The following is a 21,143-nucleotide window of genomic DNA, read 5'->3' on the forward strand; positions in this document are numbered from 1 at the left end:
TATGCAGCTCCACAATCCCACCACGTTGAAAAAGAGAAAGCTTCTTAGCTTTAGCCATCAGGAGGGCATGACAGTGTGAATGCCTGACAGAAAATGAACATTTTGTCTAGATTTTGGCTTTTATAGCCTGTGGTCTTAAACTTTTGATCAGGTGATAAACAACCTATTTCAGTTGTTGTTTTTTTTGTAGTATGGAGTATGTATATACACTCCTGATCGAAAAAAAGAAAAAAATATAATGTGTGTATAGATTTTTATTTATTTATAGTAGTAGGTAGAGCTTTGGGACTTGGTCATTTTAAAAGTAGCTTGCAGGCTGAAAAAGTGTGAGCACCCCTGATATATGGCATCTATTACATTAGACAAGTGCAGGGTTACAGTGTACAGTTATCCCTCATTTATTGCGGTTAATTGGTTCTAGACGCAATCATAGTAAGTGAATTTTCACAAAATTGGATTCCTTATTTATAAATGAAATATTTTCGGAGTTAGAGCATAAAAAAACAGTTTACGACCTTCTAAATACAGTTTTTAACATTATTAGACACCTATAGTCACCTTTACACTCGTATTACCCAATATAGAATTAAAGGCCTGTTCTGTGGCATTCAAGCCTAGGGCTTGTGTGTCTCATTACTGACACCTAGATACCATTGTGGAATACTATATATGACGTCTTTGAATGCGTCTTTTGAATGCCTTGTATTGGTCATTTCATTCATTTTAAAAATGCTTAATTTATGCAAAAAAACCCTTAAAATTAGCTTAAATATGCATTTTACTATTAGGCGGCATTCAACCACAACACAGCATGATTTGTTAATATATCTTTGAAAAACTGTGACAGAGTGAAGCCATGAAATTTGAATTGTGATGTGGCGAGGGATGACTGCCTGTGTAAAAAGTGGATAAAGTGCACAACAGCTTTTTTTTTATTTTTTTTTATTTTTTTACGTAATTACCTCCGGCAATGAATCAGCCATCGGAACTTTGTGGAAGTGTATGGCATAAACTAAAAAGAAATGTTTGTTGGTTGGTTGGTGATCAGATTTATGTTGAAGTGGGCACTTTTTAACAAAACCAAAAGCTAAATCAGATCATGTTAAATTTTGGTACAAATGCGCATAAAAGTGGAGGTAGAGGGGTTTATTTATCCTGGCGACCAGTCCAGGGTGTACCCCGCCTGTCGCCCGAAGTCAGCTGGGATAGGCTCCAGCATGCCCCCGCGACCCTAATGACAAGAAGCGGTATAGAAAATGGATGGATGGAAAGATAGAGATTTATTTTCTTTGTCGCTCGTGAATTGATTTGTGGTTGATTCATTTGTTAGTTACTTTCCACAAAACTTGGTGAAAGGCTCAGCACACATGCTGAGGAAGAACAGATTCAATTTTAATGCAAATGTATTGTTCGATATTATACAGTCTAATAGCTTCTCATAGAGGCCTTTACAATACACACTGAACCCTCCTCGTTACGCACACAGACACACACACACACACACACACACACACACACACACACACACACTCACTCACCTAGCACAATCAGAGTTGCGCAAACTTGGACATGACTCATGGAAAAACACACAATAGATGCATTGTTCTCAACCACACCAGCTTAACCATCACTTACGTACCAATTTAACTTTCACTTACCAGGCACTCAAGCTTAAGTTTCGCTTTCTAAACAGGTACGGCAACTGCTATATATACTATATAAGAGTCATGCACTGTGACCAAATATATTGCTCTTATTTTTAATACAAAGTTGAAAAGCTTTGTGTCATCATTGACTACTTTTCTGATCGGATAGCAACGTGATCCAAAAAACCAGGATGAAAGGCTGAAGAGGAGAAATAGCCTTTAGAGCAAGGGTCACCAACACAGTGCCCACGGGCACCAGGTAGCCCCCCACGACCACATGAGGTGCCCGCAGGCCTGCTTTTTATTCAGGTTTTCAGTTAATAATGTGAGAACACTAGAAAGAAATGCATTCTGAAACATAAAATGTGAGTTGTGGATACCAGCATTTTGTGAATGTTTTGGTAAAACAAGCATATTTGATTTGTTTGGGTTGAAATAAGGTATGAAAATCATTTCTACAAAAATGAGTAGCTCGTGGCCATTTTCATTTTCTGAAAGTAGCTCTCACAAGAAAAAACGTTGGTGACCCCTGCTTTAGAGTATATAAAAAGGCAGATGGTGCAGAACCACATACAGATGCGAATAGAGGGATTGGTTTTTCAGTTTGAACAACAATGGAAGCAATAACATATTTTGTTTTCTTCTTGTTTCCTTTTTGCAGCATCTGTTATTTTATTATTTGTGCCACTTGTGTGATAATGCAACAGTCACGCCACGTGCAGTAGCTAGATTGTTGTTGGTTCGAAAAAAAGTTAAGGGGGAGCTTGAACATATTGATGCACAGTAGCTCTGTGTCCTGTCCGCCTTCTCGTCATTACTTGTCTTACACTCATTTCACGTATCAGAACCTTTGTAGCATTTTTAGAGTTGCTACTATTAATGTCCATAGTGGAAAATGTCTCCCTGAAAAAGAAAGAAAGAATGTACTGTTCCCTGCATCCAAACCTTGTCCTTTACGTTTGTTTGACTTGTACATTCGCTGCATATATTACAGTTTGTGTTCCATGAAACATAAATTATTTGACCTCTACTGGCTTATATGATACCCTTGTATAAACTTTAAAACACCTTGTTGTTATTTTTGGACTATTTTGGCCCAGCAGTGACTCTTTTTTTTTTTTTTCAGACACTTTATTTATCCCAAAGGAGACATTAGGGCTGCGTTTAACCCAAATGTTAGGAGAGAGCACACATTGGAGGACAAGTGGGCTGCTTGCCAGTCAAAATCTGAGCATGATGATGCTCAGGGCTCTATCTGGCATCCTTTTACCATTCTCGTCTTAGTCATAGGACTCTAGTTTATTTCCATTTAAATTCTATTTTTAACTTGCCACCCTCTGGCCCTTGTGTATCTTCCTTCCAAATCAAATATGCCTGCTATGAGGTTATTAAATTATGCAAAATGAAGCTGTCGGTCTAATCAAAGCTGATAACTGAAAGTCTTGTAATGAAGTAACTCACTGTAAGAGTGCAGGCCTCTATTAAGTTCCTAAAAGTGGCAATTAGTGTTAATTTAGAGGCCAATCATGTCCGTTCCAGAGTTCCTCTTGAAAACATCACAAGCTATGTTGTTTTGTATTGATGACTGTTCCTGTAGCGGTTAAAGCAAATTATATTTGAACATGAATCCTGTTCACTTTCAGCTACCAACTAACACTTCTACTCCTAAACCGCTGCACACAAAAGGATGATATGTTGTCAAAATATGCATCCCTAATGTGTTGCCTGTGCCTGCCTGTGTTATTTTTCTGACAAATACACCACATGGTGGCGCTGTTATTAAACTCCAAAGTTTGTCCCCGAATTGACATTAAATTCGTCACTCAGCTCAATGCACACTACATATTTGGTACACACCTTTAGGGGACTGACAACCACATGTCTGTAAAATTTGAGCAAGATTGGTCATCAAGCATAACGTCTTTGCAGGGCCCATAAGCCAATGGCCATTTGTCTAATGATGATAAAACATTGACGATGCTTGTTTTTTCATTGAGTGCTGCACTTTTTATTACTGCTTAAACAGGAGAAGCCTTTTATAATCTTGTTGTACCTTGTATAATAACAATAAAGTTATTCTATTCTATTCTATTCTATTCTATTCTATTCTATTCTATTGTATTCTGTTACATGTACGTTAGCATGTCTTTGTCTTCCAAAGCCTTTCGTGCACAACCCAAAGATGCCGCCACAAATGTAATTTACAATCCAAATATTCTGATGTTTCCCATAAAGGGTTGCTGACATGATTGATCAACTTTCCTTAAATATGTTATATATGTTATATATATTATATAATATGTTCTACATTGTTTTTTGAAAGTGAATGGTAAATTAGCAAAAATTACATTCATAGTTCATGGCGCCGCCAGCCATGATGAACTCATTGTCGCAGCAAAGCGTCATTTCCAGATGTGACATCAGCGGAGTAATACCTCTCAGCTACACAAACATAGCGGCGTACGAGATCCTTGTTCATGTGTAATTCGCAAATGTAATTTTTGCGAATTTACCGTTCGCTTTCAGAAAACAAACAATGTGGAACGTAATTCCAGTCAATATGTAACATATTTAAGCAAAGTTGATAAATCATGACAGTGACCCTTTAAAGAACCACTGCATCCCAGTGCAGGCAGCACTCATGCATCCATGATTGAACCACCACCATCCGTGACTGTAGGCAAGGCACGATTATCTTGCTACTCACTTGTGTTGCCAGCTATTTAGACTATAATGGCTGTGTGTTTATTCATTTTTCGTGGATTGTAAAGCTATACTGCTATACTGACTACTCTCAAGCATATCCAAGTTTAATTTCTGCAGCATTGTTCCAATATAAATGGTTGTCTTGGTGTTCTTTCTTTCTTATTAAAATCAGTAGCATGAATATGTTGTTGTTATGGAAGCTCTGTGGTGTGTCGTGCAGCCTGTTGTCAAACCTTTTGCAAGGAAAGGCCACCAGGAGCCCACCGGGAGTCCTTTAAGGATGTTGCTTAGTGTGTCTGCGCACACACAAATGAGGGTGTGTTCATTTGCTTGTACTCTGCATCAGTTGTGTGAGATGATAATAAAAACTCCTCCAGACATGCAGTTGCTCAGACAAACTGCTGCACATGTGAGCAGCGCATGCTGGGTGATTGTTGCATCTATTCTCGAAGCAAGAAATGGTTAGAACATGAAAAGAACATCTTTTTTGGCAGAGCAATGACAGCATGTTTGACATTTCCATTAGCTATGACTAATGATCCCCCAGAGCTCAGTCGCCGGACAATAAGGTGGCTCAGTATTTGTGTGTGCCCACCATTCGGCGCTGTGATTCATCAAGCCAGGACTTGCCTACTGTCACTCACACTGTACATATATAGAAACACACAGGCGGATGTAAAGGTCACCAAGCATAATGTGCATTTGATTCCTAATTGATTTATATTGATGCTTGACAGGGCTAAAAGCCTGAGCGGGTGGGCTTTTCATACAAAGACCTGGAATCTGTCAAACTCGTAATTCCATGTTTGGATGTATTTAAAGTGTGTATGGAGGGCGTCTTCTAGTACATCCATAGACTTTGTTTTTGTAATAACAGAGGAAAAACCTTGATGGACTATTGAAAATATTTTTATATTTGTGTATGTAAAATCTAATATTCAACACTCAACATTTTAGAGACCAAACATCATAGAACTGTCATCATGTGACCCTTTTTCCTTTTTTTGTGCCTTTACACTAGGCATGGGCTGGTATGATAACCTTGGGCAAAAATATCACAGTGTCACAGTATTATAATTACAGCTCTAAAATGTGTTATTTTGAAATATCTTTATTGAAAGAACATGTAATAGAACACGATGGTGCATATATATTTAAAATAAATAACAAAGAATTCCTTCTAAATACAGTTAATAATAATTTAAAAAAAATGCAGTTCTCGATGCAGTCTACTGTGGCTAATCCTGCTACTCACATACACAATAAATATTAATAATAAATATTTTCTTCGTAAAAAAAAAAAAAAAAGCAAAATGCAAATAAATACAATCAAGTGGCTCAACTTAAATAATAATAAAAAAAAAATCATGATGTTATGTTATTTCATAGTGGTGAAAGTGCAGGTCACACTTTTCCACAAACCGTTTCCGTTTCTTGGTCATGCTGTTTAGTAACTGAGGCACTGTTGGTTGTTGATTGTTGTTCAGTGGAGAGTAAACGGTTTATACCACTTATCCTCGACTCCCGTCTCGTTCTGAATCACATCTCAACATTTGGTGACCCTCGACATGAGTAATATGTCCACCGACAACGGCAACAACAGTGCAGCCGTACCGGTGCCACTTAATGCTAACGAGGCTGCTAATGCCGGTGCTGTCTATGCTCGACCTTTGGCCACACAGTACAGACTTGTGGTTTCAACACATCAAAGCCCATTTCTGGGCTACACAGGATAACACAGGATGTGCCAAAGTATTTCCACATTGTGGCCGCACTGGACCTCCACTTTCATACGGCAGGAGCGGTATGACGGACAATATCAGTGGTTTGAAAACCGGGACTTTTTTTTAAAAATTTTTTATACCGCGGTATACCTTGAAACTGGTAACCAACCCATGCCTTCTATCCACATGCACAAAACATGTATTTTTGGCCCGAACTGTAATATATGCAACACACAACCACACATCAGTACTTTTCTAAGGGCTTGTCTTTTTTGTGCTCGTCCAAGTGCACAAAACATGTATTTGTGGCCCTAATGCAGTTGCTATACATATCTGAATATGATGAAATTGTAAAACATGCAACACACAACAGTACTTTTCTACTGACTTAAGTGTTAGTGTGATAATGAGCCACACCATACACAAAATCCATCAAAGGCCGTCTTTAGTCAGCACAACCGAATGCTTGCATGGGAGCACAAAAGATAATTAGCTAATTGTTTGTTTACTGCTGACTGTCTTAATTGGGCTTCATTAAGAGCTGAAGAAAGCATGAAGTTGTCAAAATGTCTCTTGTTTAATGAGCTGGGTGTGAAAAAGAAGTGATAAATACAAACAAATGGTTCGGAAATTGGTTGATGTAAAATGTGACAAATCATCCATTACTATGCCAAACAGATTGTTGCTGTTGGCGCTGTCTGGATGTTCTTTGGTGGGTTTGAATTCTAATCAGTGGCAACAAAGAAACAAGTTTGTGTTATTTTCAACAATATTAAATAGGTCTCAGAAGTCCCTCCTGAAAACACGAGGGTCAGACCTTGTATCAGGTCCAGAGGCGGAGGTTTTTTGTTCACATCATGAAAACCATAGGACCTTTTAAAAGGGAAATACACAGGGATTCCAATAGTACTGTATATAATTAATTAGTAAAGACATGATGTACCATACTTATTACCTGTCTCTCAACTAGTGCACCAAAATTGTCTTTAACATTATGATGGCTAATCCGGCAAGTTAAAAATGAGCCAGTTAAAGATCTCCTGTCTACATCCTTAGATCTTCACAACTCCTGCACCCCCTCCCCATCACTGCCACCCTCCATCATTTTCTTCAGGCTAGTGTGTCTATAATGAGCATTTCCTTGTACCCACGCCCCTCACCCCCTACCACCACCTTTTCCCTCACTCCGCTCCTCTCACTCATGCCCCCCCCCTTCTTTTTTCACACTGTGTGGAATTGGTAGAAGCTTATCGCCTAGCAACCACAATTAAAGTACAACAAGTCAGTGGTGGTCGCAGCCGCCGCCATCTAGGAAGGCTTTGCAAACCTTCGTGTGACCGCTGCCGATGAGAGGAAATGCAACGAGGCGAGGAGGCTTGCGGGGGGTGAAAGAAGTGAAGTTGAGCAGGTGAACAGCAATTAGAGCCAGAACGTCACTGGGACTTTGGTTTTTGGGGGGTTAAGGAAGAGAGTGGAGCATCACCCCTGCCAGGACTGTGTTGGACTCAACAGGTATGTATGTATTCATGGGGGCAAAATTAAGGCATTCAGTGATTGCATTGTGTTGCTTACTGCCTAAGGAATTCCTGCTTCGCCTCAGGGGGTAGAATGTGCATAAGCAGATCATACGTTTGCGTTTGGCAGAAATGCACCATGCTGTCACTAGAATTTCACAGCGACGTGTGCGCATAAACGACCTAATAAGATTGCAAATAACAGAATTCATTTACATGACCTGCTAATGAACATTTAAGTGATGATTTACGCATAACTGAAATTATGCATTAACACATGGTGACTCTATTAACTGGCTTTTGACCTTTTGTTGTCAATTACCCCCCACTTTCCAGTTTATGAGATGCAGTTGAAAGGAATTCAGACTATTTTAATTTTATTTTAAAATTATTTTTATTTTGTTCATGGTTTTATTTGTTTGAGACATGCTTAATGATCCCGCCTCTCGCCCGAAGTCATCCGGAATAGGCTCCAGCATACCCCCGTAACCCAAATTAAGATAAGCGGCATAGAAAGTGGATGCACGGTGGCGAAATGATGTTACATCACATCTTTACACTTGCACAATTCCGAAAAGGAGGAGGAGGAAGCAAAGCTTATTTTAATTCATGTCCATGTCTCAGCAATTGCTAATAGTTTGTTTGCTTCCTGTGTTTTAATGTTGCCATTTTCGAATCGGAAGAGAAAAGAATTAAGCGTGTGTAGTAGTAGATAGATTTAAAAAAACGTAAACGTTTTACCACTGCAACATATTCCATAGGTCATTTACGACGACTATCCTTGTATCGTTTAGGGATTTAGCAAGCACACTCCAACAAGCTGCAACTTGAAAATATGCAGCCAATGTACAGTAGCTTCTGCCAAAGGCTCAGGTCATTTTGTTGTGCATGTTTGTTCAGTGCAAGATGCCAGTTGGCTGCTATTGCTGGTTTTTAAGCATTGCAAAGATGATTTAGGTCAAAGAGGAGGATCCTGCATGCAGCCTATTTGTGATAAATTGATGCTGAACCAGCTGGTGGCGACGGTATTCATCATTGTGTCATAATTTCAATAGAAAAAGTAATCAGCTGATTGCAGATTTTCCAACATTGCAGCCTTGAGTTAAAACAAAGCAAAAAAAAAAAAAAGTCCAGCATCCCTCCTGAATGAGTGGCACTACCTGCAGGGGAGCTAGGAGGTGAAAGGTCAGCCGCTCTGTATGACATATCCTGTCCTCGCCAGGAGGGTGAAAGCCATATGCATACATATGCTACACACATACACGCACACACAAACAGAAGTCACATGTTGCAAAATGTCACTGCACACAAAAAAAGACACGCTTACATGCATCAGTAGAGAAACCACACTGGTCAAAATGTCATTCTGCTGACCTCATGGAAGCATGCAGTTTTTAGTTTGATAGATGGATTGCTGCACTCATATGTGTTTCACATTGCTCCTTAACAATTCTATAGAAATGACTTTGATATACTTGGATCTGAAAATGACTCAGCACACACATTTTTGTCAAAATAGCTGACAACACAAGTGAATTCTCTTTACAGTGAATATGTCCAAATTGTGTCGTAAGTGTGAATATTTAGTGTGAACACCGTTGTTTTCTAGCACTGCCTTAATCCTCTTGGTTGTGGAATTCACCAGAGCTGCACAGGTTGTTAATAGAAACGTCTTCCACTCCTCCGTGACGACATCACTGGTGGAGCTGGTGGATTTTAGACACCTTGCACCCCACAGGTGCTCAATCGGATTCAGGTCACTCCATCACAATCAGCTTCCTCACAAGGCACTTGAACATCTTGGAGGTGTGTTTGGGGTGCTTATCATGTTGGAAAACTGCCATGCCAGTTTCGCAAGGGAGGAGATTATGTTCTGCTTTCCAGTGACACAGTACATGATGGAATTCCACTAGAACCGTAGCTGTCGGCTACAGTGTCGGCAGCAGTAGTGCAGCCCCACACAATGATGCTACCACCAATCATGCTTGACTTGTCTTGACTGCAAGACATAATTATATTGGTACTCACTTGTGTTGCCAGCTATTTAGACAATAATGTCTGTGTGTTGAGTCATTTTCAGTGGATTGTAAATCTGTACTGCTACATAAACTGTACACCTGCACCACCTGAACCGTGTTGTAGTCAATATGTATTCTTTACACTGTATTCTTTACTTGCGTATCTTGCTTGCTGCTGTAACAAGTGAATTTCCCCGCTGTGGGATAAATAAAGTACAAAGACAAATACAAATACAAAATACACGGACTATAAAGTATATCCAAGTTCACTTTCTACAGTATTGCCTAGGGGTGTCACGAGACACCCACCTCACGAGATGAGACAATGCAAGAGATTGGGTCGGGGAGACGAGACGAGATTTTAATATTAAATTTAGAAAACATACAGTGAAAAAATGACTGGACAAACAAACTTATTTAACCACATCAATGCAGATGCTTTTTTAAATGTTTACTGTCCCACACATTGATGCTAAATTATGTCATTGTCAACATTTTTTAGCCCAAATAAACCACTGTTATGATATAATAATATCATAATAATGCTGTATTTCCTTTAATATGACATCTTTCACTTTAAAGTTGTGGAATTGGCGTTTGTGTATTTTCTCACGGGCACTTGTGCTTTCTGTCAAACTGTTGCAGCATTTCTTGAAATGCTGTCTTTACTTTGCAGACCAAACGTATCAGTGAGTGTTGACTGTCGGGACGAAGGGCCTGCATCTCAATGTGTAGTTTTTTTCCCCAGATAGGAAAAGTGGGTCAGGTGGATAAGTTTAAGGTGGGCAAGTTTGTTTTGTTGCCTTTTATGTCACTACCACTTTCAGATAAATTCGGCATACTGGCTTGTTCATGTTGATGGGCTCACCTTGCTCATTATTGATATTCACACACGGGGACTGTGGCATTTGGCTTTGCAATCATCTTTTTCTCTCCTAACTTCTACAACATTACCTTGCATTGCTCCTCACGGAGCTCAACTCTTTTGCTGTGTGCGTATACTAGCGGCCCCACCTACCCCCACAGAGAGAGACAAAGCGATGGTATGACTGACAAGAGGTCTTACTCTGTCTGCTGTTGTTCTATGAATCATCTAAGAGCTGTACCAATACACACAGTGAACTCTCTTCCTGTCTGTTTGGACAAGAGATGAGGAAAACAGACACACATGCACATGGCAATATATGGAGCCCGGCAAAATGATCAAGTCCATTTTCATTTATCATGTGATTAATTTATTTCTTCTTATTTCTTATAACAAGACACCCCTAGTATTGTCCCTTGAGAAGCTATACCGTGCTAGAAATACTTGCAGAAATGTGAGGGGTGTACTCGCTTGCGAGATATTGTAGCTTTTGTCGTATAGTGTCCATTTACTGTCTCGACTCTGCTCCATCACTCAGGGACGTAACTTGTCATGGATCACGGCAGTCTGGCATGATGAACATCCCAGGCAGCGAAAAGATTTTGCTCAAAAAATGTCTCTTGCCTGCGGCCACTTTTGTGTACATTCCTATGTAACACTGTGTGTGTGTCTTAGTGTGTGTTCCCCCTGAGACCTATAAACCTCCTGAAGATGGTGACAGCAGGGGAAAACTATGTGTTTATCCACACCTTTTGTATGGAGGTGTGTGTTTGTGGTAACAAGTTGTCTTTGGCCAAGGAATGCACTCACACATCCCAATGAGCAGAGCTGACATGTAGTATTTATTTTTTTTTTTTTTCTTGTGCCTGCATTGTCAGACCTCAACATTAACAGAATGACCTTTTTAATATGTTGTCTGTTGTTCTCAGCACAATATATGCTAGAGTGCAAAAAAAAATACACGTAAATACAATTATAAAAGGTCATTTGTGGTATATGCTGTGTTTTTATCGCACAAAATAAATTGTTGTGTATTTTAAAGGATTTTGCCTCACATGTCTATTTTGTTCTCATTTGCAGAGTCTGGGCTCAGTTGATCGCAAGGAGAATCAACACAAAAAGTGAGTCTTATTTAGTGTTTCTATCATCTGTATATATAATTTAATTATAGGCTTTTATACTGTATACAGTATATTAACTGATGCGTGCACGTCATATGTTGCATTTTCGTAGCGGTGAATCAGGCAGTGATGTTTCATATTCAAACATTTATTTTCTTACAATACAGGACATTTTTGGGATATTTAAACGGGAGGGCAATGGGAAAGGAAGATGGGAAGGGAAAATCTGGGAGTTTTCTGGGGAAAACGGGAAGGGTATGCCTTTATTGCCAATGTGGAGGAAATACACCAACATTTGGTGTGTTGTACCCCAAAAAAGGATAAACACACACACACACGCATTTGAGAATGAAAAAAAAGAAGAAAAGTAAATAAAAAAAAAAGATATGGTTATCGTATAACCTAAAAATGTGTGTATTCAAATAGATACAAAACTACATGTATAGGAAATGTAAATATACATATTATAATTATGTAACAATTGTGTTTCTATATTTTACATAGATTTATAAAAATAGTGATACAGTATACAGTGTTCCCTCATTTATCGCGGGGATAGGTTCACAAAAGAGCCCGCAATAAGTGAAATCCGTGAAGTAGCCAACTTCATTTGTGTAGTTATTATATATGTTTTAAGGCTGCAAAACCCCTCACAATACACGTTATACACTTTTCTCAGACAGACATTAACATTTTTTCACATTTTAAACACTCTCAAAGTGAAAATATTGTTAGAATTTTAATGATCAATCTACTGGTTTGGACACAATAAATTATTAAGTGACTCAGGTGTATTAACTCCTCTGACTGTGCTTCATCCTGGCGCCGTTCGGCTGTAGCGTTTTTGTATCCTTGTTAAAACATATTGCTCCTGCCATCGTCCTTGTCCTAATTCTTGAACAGAAAGTTTCATTTAGCCGGTTAGCTGCTGCTGCTGCTTCTTCTTCTATTGTTTATTGGCGGTTAGCAAGAAGCTCACACAGTTAGCGAGTTTGCTAGCGACGGCACAAAGGAGATTGATTGACTACAGCAAATGGTCTACAGCCAATCAGGACGGAGAACACAATAGGCGGGTTCTTCCTTAGCCAATAAGGACTGTTGTGGCTCTATATTTAGCCGGCTATTGTCTACTGTGGGTTGCTAATGTGCTTTAGAGACATGTAAACACACTGAGACGAGGTGGAGCTGCACACGTCTTCAACATGAGTATACAGCACCCTCTACTGGTAGCAGTAGTAAATACAACAACAGACACATACAACAGAGCACCGCTAGATGGCTCTAATACACCACAGGGACGCATAAAACAATGCACATTCATCCATCCATCCATCCATTTTTTATACCGCTTCTCCTCATTAGGGTCGCGGGGGCATGCTGGAGCCTATCCCAGCTGACTTCGGGCGACAGGCGGGGTACACCCTGGACTGGTCGCCAACCAATGGCAGGGCACATATAGACAAACAACCATTCACACTCACATTCATACCTATGGACAATTTAGAGTCATCAATTAACCTCACCTGTGTGTTTTTGGAATGTGGGAGGAAGCCGGAGTACCCGGAGAAAACCCACACACACACAGGGAGAACATGCAAACTCCACACAGACATGCCCAAGGGAGAATCAAACCCAGGTCTTCCCGATCTCCAGACTGTTACTGTGTTGGCCAACATGCTAACCACTAGACCACCGTGCGGGCCATGCGCTTTCATATGCTGTTAAAAAAAATATGCAGAATTGCAGTTAAAAAATACACAAAACAGCGAATCCACGAAAAGGTGAACACTGTACCTTAAAATAAATACATAAAGAAAAATATGTACCTATTTTTATTAATTCATTCAGTTTCTATGCTGCTAATTAGGATTGTGGGGGTATGCTGGAGCCTATCCCAGCTGACTTTGGGCATGAGGCGGGGTACGCCCAGGGCTGGTCGCCAGCCAATATTTAAAAAAATATATTGCTTCATGAACAAATTGTATATACATCCCTGGTGGTGTAATGATACACGCTTCTGCCTTTCATGGCAGAGGTAATGGCTTTGATTCCCAGACAGGGTGGCATCAGGAAGAGTCCAGAAGGTGTTCCTAATGTAACAGCGACCGTGGTTCAGTGTGTCTCGGGTACAAGGTGTGTCAGAAACAGGAACTTTTGATGTTGATCACATTACTCGATGAGAGGGGCATTGTCCACTGCAAGTTCTTGCCACAGGGCCAGACAATCAACCAGCACGCCGTTTGCTTCGTTCAGTATGCTAGAAGACACAAGAGTTGTGGCAGGACAACTGGCGGCTGCTTCACCATGACAACACGCCGCTCACAACACCCTGAACATCCAACAGTTCCTGGCCAAGAAGAACATCACAGTGCTGGAACAACCTCCTGATTCACCTGACCCGGATCCGTGTGATTTTTTTTTTTTTCTCCCTCTTTTCCAAGCTCAAGATGGCAGCGATGACGGAGCTGCGGAGTATCCCAGAAGAATCTTTCCAGGAGTGCATGAAGGCATGGAAGAGAACGCTGGGAAAGTACATTTACTTCCAAGGGGAAAACTTGTAGTTTGGATGAGAAAAATATATTTTGTGACACTGGTCCTGGAACTTTTCTGACACACCTATAAACACCTACACACGTACGAGCTACAGTCAGCATGGCAGCAAAAGATGACTAATGCCAGGAGACGAGCTCACCAGCTTGAGGGCCGCCATGTAATATAACGTATGTGCTATAATAAGCCCCACTTTTCCTCTTTTGCGGTGCACTCATGTACTGTATGTTGTAGGAAAAACAAGTAACCATACAGGAGGTTAAAGGTCGAACACACACATTAATCAAATGATGGCTTGTGATTTTATCGGACTTTTGGGCTTATGAAGTGCATATTTTTGAACATGCTCTTTTTATGAGTACACTTCCATTTCCAGTCGTCTCATTGTAGTCTCATTGTTCTCATTGTTGTCCAATGAGAAAGGGCTGCTCTGCAAAACGTGCTGCAGAGCTAAAATAGCAAGTGTGGACTGAATGTCAACCATGCATTCAGTACCAGCGTGCTTTTATTTTGATGGCCGGATTTACCGGAAACAGGAAGTTTTACAGCGCGTTTCCCCGAGTGTTGCCGAAGAGACCGGTTGGTTGGTTGTTTTTTTCGCTTTACATTTTTTTATTAACTATTTTTATTTGGACAAAAGTAAATATATACGGGCATCAATTTCAAGTACATTTCCAGGATGAAATAGTGCCACAACAGGCTGTTGCAAAACAGAAAGCAAATGTAAGTATACATAAAGAAATACATTGTAAACAACAAAAAAATGGAAAATGAGACGATAAACTAAAGGTTTCCTACAAGATTCCGATTTTACCCATTCCGTAAAGGGGTAAAAGGTAGCTGATTGGTCCAACCATTCAATTGCTCATCAGTTTAAAGCAAGATTATTGTGCCTCACAAGCATGTGAATATTCTCATTTATCCAGGTTGTTGTATTCTCAGGGCATTGACTCGATTGCAGCTGAACTGTGTTCAGGTTGTCAACGACTTGGTGGGACAGCTCTAGTCTGACTAGATAGGACAGCTGTAGTATGTCTCTTACAAGGTTCTTTACCTTCACCAAGTTTATCACGAGCCACGTTTCTGCGCTTCCTTGTCCTCTAAAATTTCCAGCATTGGAGCGCTTTCTTGAGTCAGGCTCCATGAAGATTATAAATAAAAGGGGTGATGTAATCTTGTCATGCTAGAAATACCATCCGTCGTGACGTGCAGACATTTCTCTTCAACACTGTAAGCTGTGAAGTGTCTGTGTTTATTGTAGGACTACACGTACGTCACGCTTTAAAAAAGGAATTTCAAGTAATGTTTTTGAATAGAAATAGCAAGGTACTGTCTTTTCTTGCTGTTTAAATGGTAACCGGATTCCCCTAAATGCCCTGAAGAGAGCCTCGCGGACCTCACACGAAATGCACAAAACGCGCTCATCTCTTCCTCCCGTCTCGAGGTTACCCTCTGCTTTCCAGCATAAATAATCCCCACCGTCTGCTGGCTCGACTCTGATTGGAATCTCGACGCCGTACTCAATTGTGGCTTGACGGGGGAACGCGGGGGTGCCCTGTGTGCGTGTTTCTGTTTTAAGGCTTTTTCAAGGCCGCAAACATAATACCAGAGGAGGGTCCACCTCTTAAAAGAAAGCCGGTGTAAAAATCCACACTTCTGCAGACGTTAAATTACAGCATATTCATTGCAAATTGCAAAGAGATTTATAATTCAGCCAACCAGAGGTCTGTTAACACTCTGCAGCAACGCCTGGACACAGCACCAGGGTTGAAGTCAAGGTTTTATCAGCTTTTCTTGAGGCCAGCTGGAGATTTTTGTGGCCGTTCCGAAATGCAACTTGGTGTTGTTACAATGTGATGGCATGTGCTGAGGTTGCTTGAGACGATAGTGAGGTTCTTGTAGTTGCACAAAGAGACATCCAAGCGATCATCTCGGTTATCTCAGGCAGTTTCTCTCTCCTCTGAGATCACTGTTAAATTACTCCCCATCGTTTCCCTCCAAATTACATCCAAGTTATTATCTCAACGCAGTTAACCGTAGCAGAGTGGAGTAATAGAGTTATCTATGATGAAGATTTTGCTCCTTTCCACCGCTCTCATTCTCCAAGCTACAGTCTCTAATAGCTTGCTGACTGCCGTGTGTTTGCCTGTAAATCCATCACGTGTGTACATCGCAAGTGCCGAGTCAGCCTTATGCTACACATGAAAGACTCAGGAGCAGTATCAAAAGCTGACTGCAGTGGGGAACCCAACTAAAATGGAAAAAATGCATTGAATTCCTGCCCCTTGTTTGTCTCCTCAAAAAATGCTGTATGTGCAGACTCGGCGGAATAAAGAAAACTGAGAAAAAGACGATCAACGGGCACATTAATAGATTGTGATTTGTTCAGAAATATGTCGATTGTGTGATTATTGATGGTTTTGTGGCAATTGAGGTGAAAGAGAGCGCACTACTTGGCTGCAACCAGCAGAGGCACTGTTGATTCTGTCTCAACTCGTTTCAGCTACATCCATGCAGACCAGACAACACTGGCATGGAAACAGGAGTCCAGAACATTCACAAAGACATTCTACCATCCTATTAAAATATCATATTGACCGAAATATAAGACAGTATGTTATACCCTAGAAAAATAAATCTGAAAAAACAGGTGGTCTTATATTCAGGTCCAAAAATGTATACATTCAAATCAGTAGGATGCGCCAAACGACTTCTTCCCAAGCAAGTCAGAGCTTTTCATCATGTCACTCACCTGGACCTGGAGAGAATCAGCCGCAAGTTATCAAGATAATAGTGATCGATGAAGCAGAGTCAGAGCCTTTATTGCAGTCTACCAGTTGTTATCTTACTGACATTGAAAATACTGGCATTAAATACCGACATAAAAAATAAATAAAACATTATTAATTTGTATTTAATTTTCTCCAACTCAATTCCTAGTTTAAAAAATCTAGAAAAATATTTTCTCAAAAACAGGTCATGGGGAAAAAAAAAGGGTTGGCTTATATTCAGGGTGGTTTTATATTCGGGTCTATATGGTATAAAATAAAAAACAGCCATAGTCAGTCAAGTACATTTAGTCAAAAGTTCCACATAAAATTAAAAAATAATATTTAAGCAACTAGTATAATATACAATAGGAAACAATTTTTTTTGCTCATGCTCCCCCTATAGTTGTGGAGTGGAATTTTGTTTTAAATACACATGCCTTTCTCATGGCTATTGGCGAATGAAAGTATTCAAGGTGCGAAACACTAACCACCTACTAATGTCAGTACACCACTAAAATAAATGACTGGGGGTTATATAATAATATTTGAGATATTCTCATTTTCTGCAGTCAAAATAAATTTGAATCTGTATGACATACTGTACACTTGTTTTTTGATTTTTGATTTTCAGGTTCTTCTTACCTTGTTTAAACGCTAAAAGAATAGAACCCAATTTCACTTCACTTTACTCAGGGGGCTCAAGATGCTCACTGTGTTAGCTCAAGAACCTGTCAGCGTCCTTAAATGGTGAGAATTAAAAAAAAAAACAAAAAAAAACATGTTGCTTTGGATGGGTTTGGCCTGTGGGGAAACAAAGCTTTCTTTGACCACTTTTAATTAGCAATGTTCATAGCCTGGCTGCAGTCTTTTATGATTGGACGACTGAAAAGCTTTTTGTTAGCCTAATGAAACTTATTGAGGCCTCTGTGCTCCTGAATTGAACTTTGTTTTTGGAAATGTGTGTATGAGTGAGTGTGCGTGTGTGCACACTTTTGCGAGCATGTGCATTGGTTGCATTTGCATTTAACACAGTCTTGCTGGTGGGCGCCTACATTCCTATTGGCGTATTCCAGTCCTATTGGCAATGAGGCTTTGTTTTCCCTTCTTTCTAATGTTGTTGTTTTAGGTTGACCGCCATTGCCCATAATTGCTGACACAGGGTCAGGTATTTGTCTCTCCGTATAATTTATTATGCCGTTCCTTAATAATATGAAATAAGATCAGCGGTTAGGAGACATCTCAACCTCAGACAGACCACATACTGTAGATAAATACGAAGCATCCTGCTGCTTTGACTGGAATTCATTTCTAAACAGTAAACCCTTTGTATCATCGAGGGAGGGCGTAAAAGTTTAACAGATTAAATGAACGTTCATTGACGCTGGATTTGATTTCGGCGGCCCTTCGGGGCCAAGGCTTGTTAATTCATGATATATTCATAATAAAGTCACAAAGGGGGGTAATGCCAACATATAAACTCACCAACACTGGCAATGTCACTGTTGCAGCCCCTTCCCACCACTTTAAGATGCAATAGCTTTTCTAGAATGTTCTTAAATCTGAAGGATAAGTGGGTTAGCCAGCTAAAGCTGTTGGTCAAAGTGCGCCGTTGATGCCTTTGTGAATGCCTCTGTACATATTAATTATACTGCCTTTGCTATGGAACAGAGCAGGGAATGTGATTGAAAAGACGGCAAGAAATATGTGTTTCAAAAGGAAGAGTGTCGTTTACATACAGTATTATCTGATACTGGTGCCAAATTGGTACTTTTCAAGTGGTTCTGGTGCTTAAATGGCGTCTGAACCCCGGTAAAAACCTCCAAAAAAAGAAAAGCGTATATATTTTGTCCAAAAACAATGGCTTTTTCTTTTTACGGAAAATGGTGACATACCAATTGAACACAGTATAATTGAAATACAGTAAAACCTCGTTTTTTGTATGATTCTGGTTTTGACGAAAATTATTGTCTCAGTTTTTATACACTGTCTGGGTATACGGCCAAACAGTCCAAATGGCCAAACAAACTAGGCATCAAACTAGTCCGTGCCCAAAGTGCCCAAACAAAGCATCCAGGTGACTGAGTCTCTCTGAAGACTGAATCGTGGTTCTTTTAGAGTTGGGACATTATAGACAGATCACGGCCAGGAAATCATCTTTATGGCGTGTGTGTGGTTTATTTGTACACAGAACGTCTTTTCATAGAATGTTTTTTGTGTGTGTGTGTGTGTGTGTGTATATATATATATATATATATATATATACAGTAAATATAGCCAGTTCGACCACGTTCAATGAGAGAAAGCTTTTTTGTCTTTGCCATCAAGAGATCGAGTGTGAATACCTGACAGAAAATTACATTGAATCCACATTTTTTTCCAAGGTTTTGGCTTTTAAAAGCTGTGGTCACAGGCTGTTCAAAAGTTTATTTCACTTGAATGGTTGTTTGCAATACATTGCTTACTCAAAATTGTGTTATTCTCATTCCCATTTTTTATTTTTGCATGTTGAAGCTCTGCTTAGTACCTCCTAAAGATCCAACAGTACAAAATGTAATTTCTTGCAATTTTCAGCTGGTTTTAAAATTTTTAATCAGGGATGTATATACAGTATATAGTGTGTGTGTGTGTGTGTGTGTGTGTGTGTGTGTATGATTAAATAAAATTCACCATGTATAAAATGAAATTCACAACAAATTGTCATAATTATCACAGAAATACAGAACACAGGGAATGTGCAAAAAAGTGCTTTAAACAAAATGTCATTCCAGCCAATATGGTTCCACTCATGTCCTGTAGATGGCAGTAATTACTATGTGTATGCCATGGCCTGCTCATAGCAAGCTTCACAGCTCCACCTGGATCTGGTGGGTCACTGCCCCATTTGCCCCCAATGCAAGCGTAATGGCACGGTCAAAATGAAGTCGTCAGTCCACAAGTGATTTATCTGCACTTGCTGAGTGTTTAATACCCGTTCAAAAACATACCTGCCAGTAGTTAACGTAATCCATTGTTAGCCAGCAATCTATAAATCATGATCGTTAGTTAATGCTTGTCTAACGTTTTTGCTTCACTGATTGCAATATAGTCAGTTTTCAGTGTGAAAAGACAAGATACCAGTGGGTATTCTTGCAGGTGTACTCACTCCCATGTACTATGTGGGGCAGAAATACTGCACTTGTGCATCTTCCTCCAAGTGGATTGCAGCATTACGGCATGATGTTTGCATAGACAGCTGCTTGGGCCGCTGCCAGGCTTGAGGGTCTCTGGAGCTGCCAGTTTGCGGCAGATCCCCCCCCCCAGCCTCTCTCCTCTACGACCCACCTGCTTCTCATGTCCCGTTTTTCCTCTTAAACCCCTCAAAGGGATTCCCTACATCCGTCATTTATGTCCGCTGCCACCCTGCGTGTTTGAAGTGGTGATCCTATATATACTGGTGCCATAGAAGGCATCATCTTATTGTCATGTCGGGTCGTGTGTTTGAGCCGAATGTTTGTTTGAAGTATTATCAGCGCTCTGATGTAACCGTCGGTGCCGAGCCAAACATCTAAGCCAAGATGTGTATTAATGAGCACCAATGACGAGCCAAACTAATCGTTCTTTATAATTTGTGTTTTTTGAAACCACTGAGTCAAGAGGCATTAGCATCAATGGGCAGCAGTAGCTGACATTCAAAGCCCAGTGCTGCTAATTTAATTAAAAACCCTTAAAGGAGGATCTTAATGCCACCAATTAAAGGAAGACGAAAATCCCACACCTCATTTGGGTGAGTCATACTGGAAAATATGCCTCTTTTGTCTTTGAGGTCAAGCAAGTCTTGGGAGACGCTGGCACAGGGTCAGTAGTGGAGCCTGTGGGAGTTGGAAAGAAAGTTCTGGTGGGGGTTAGGAGGGGTTTGTTCTATCAGATAAGCCATCCTATGAGGTCATGCCAAGGAGAAATCTGGTCATGGCGATGGCATGAATACAACATTTAGTGAGGAACATTACCAAAAAAAATCCAAACATTTTTGTAAACATTTTTTCAAAGAACACATTTGCTTCAATTGCATGACCAAGGTGAGCTCCATTCATACTGTAATCTGCTTTTCATTTACAGTTTTACTTTGTTTACTTGCCGTCATGTTATAAATTGAAATTATCTGGCTAAAATGGCAGCATGCCCACTCAGTGTAAGTTTATGAAGATCTTTATTTTCTTAGAAAGCTTTGGGCATTGATTCATGAGGGAAA

The 21,143-nt window shown here is 40.0% G+C and overlaps 1 protein-coding gene across 3 annotated transcripts in view; it reads left to right on the forward strand.

Moving 5' to 3' along the window:
• Positions 1–21,143, forward strand: part of LOC129170695 (ankyrin repeat and fibronectin type-III domain-containing protein 1) — a 179,852-nt gene that overhangs the window by 104,807 nt on the left and 53,902 nt on the right. For all 3 annotated transcript variants that reach the window (XM_054758550.1, XM_054758543.1, XM_054758533.1), the window contains one exon: positions 11,554–11,594. In XM_054758550.1, coding sequence (XP_054614525.1) covers positions 11,554–11,594 — 41 coding nt within the window. The remainder of the gene's footprint in view (positions 1–11,553; positions 11,595–21,143) is intronic.

Source organism: Dunckerocampus dactyliophorus, chromosome 2 (genome assembly GCF_027744805.1).
Source record: "Dunckerocampus dactyliophorus isolate RoL2022-P2 chromosome 2, RoL_Ddac_1.1, whole genome shotgun sequence".
NCBI lineage: Eukaryota > Metazoa > Chordata > Actinopteri > Syngnathiformes > Syngnathidae > Dunckerocampus > Dunckerocampus dactyliophorus.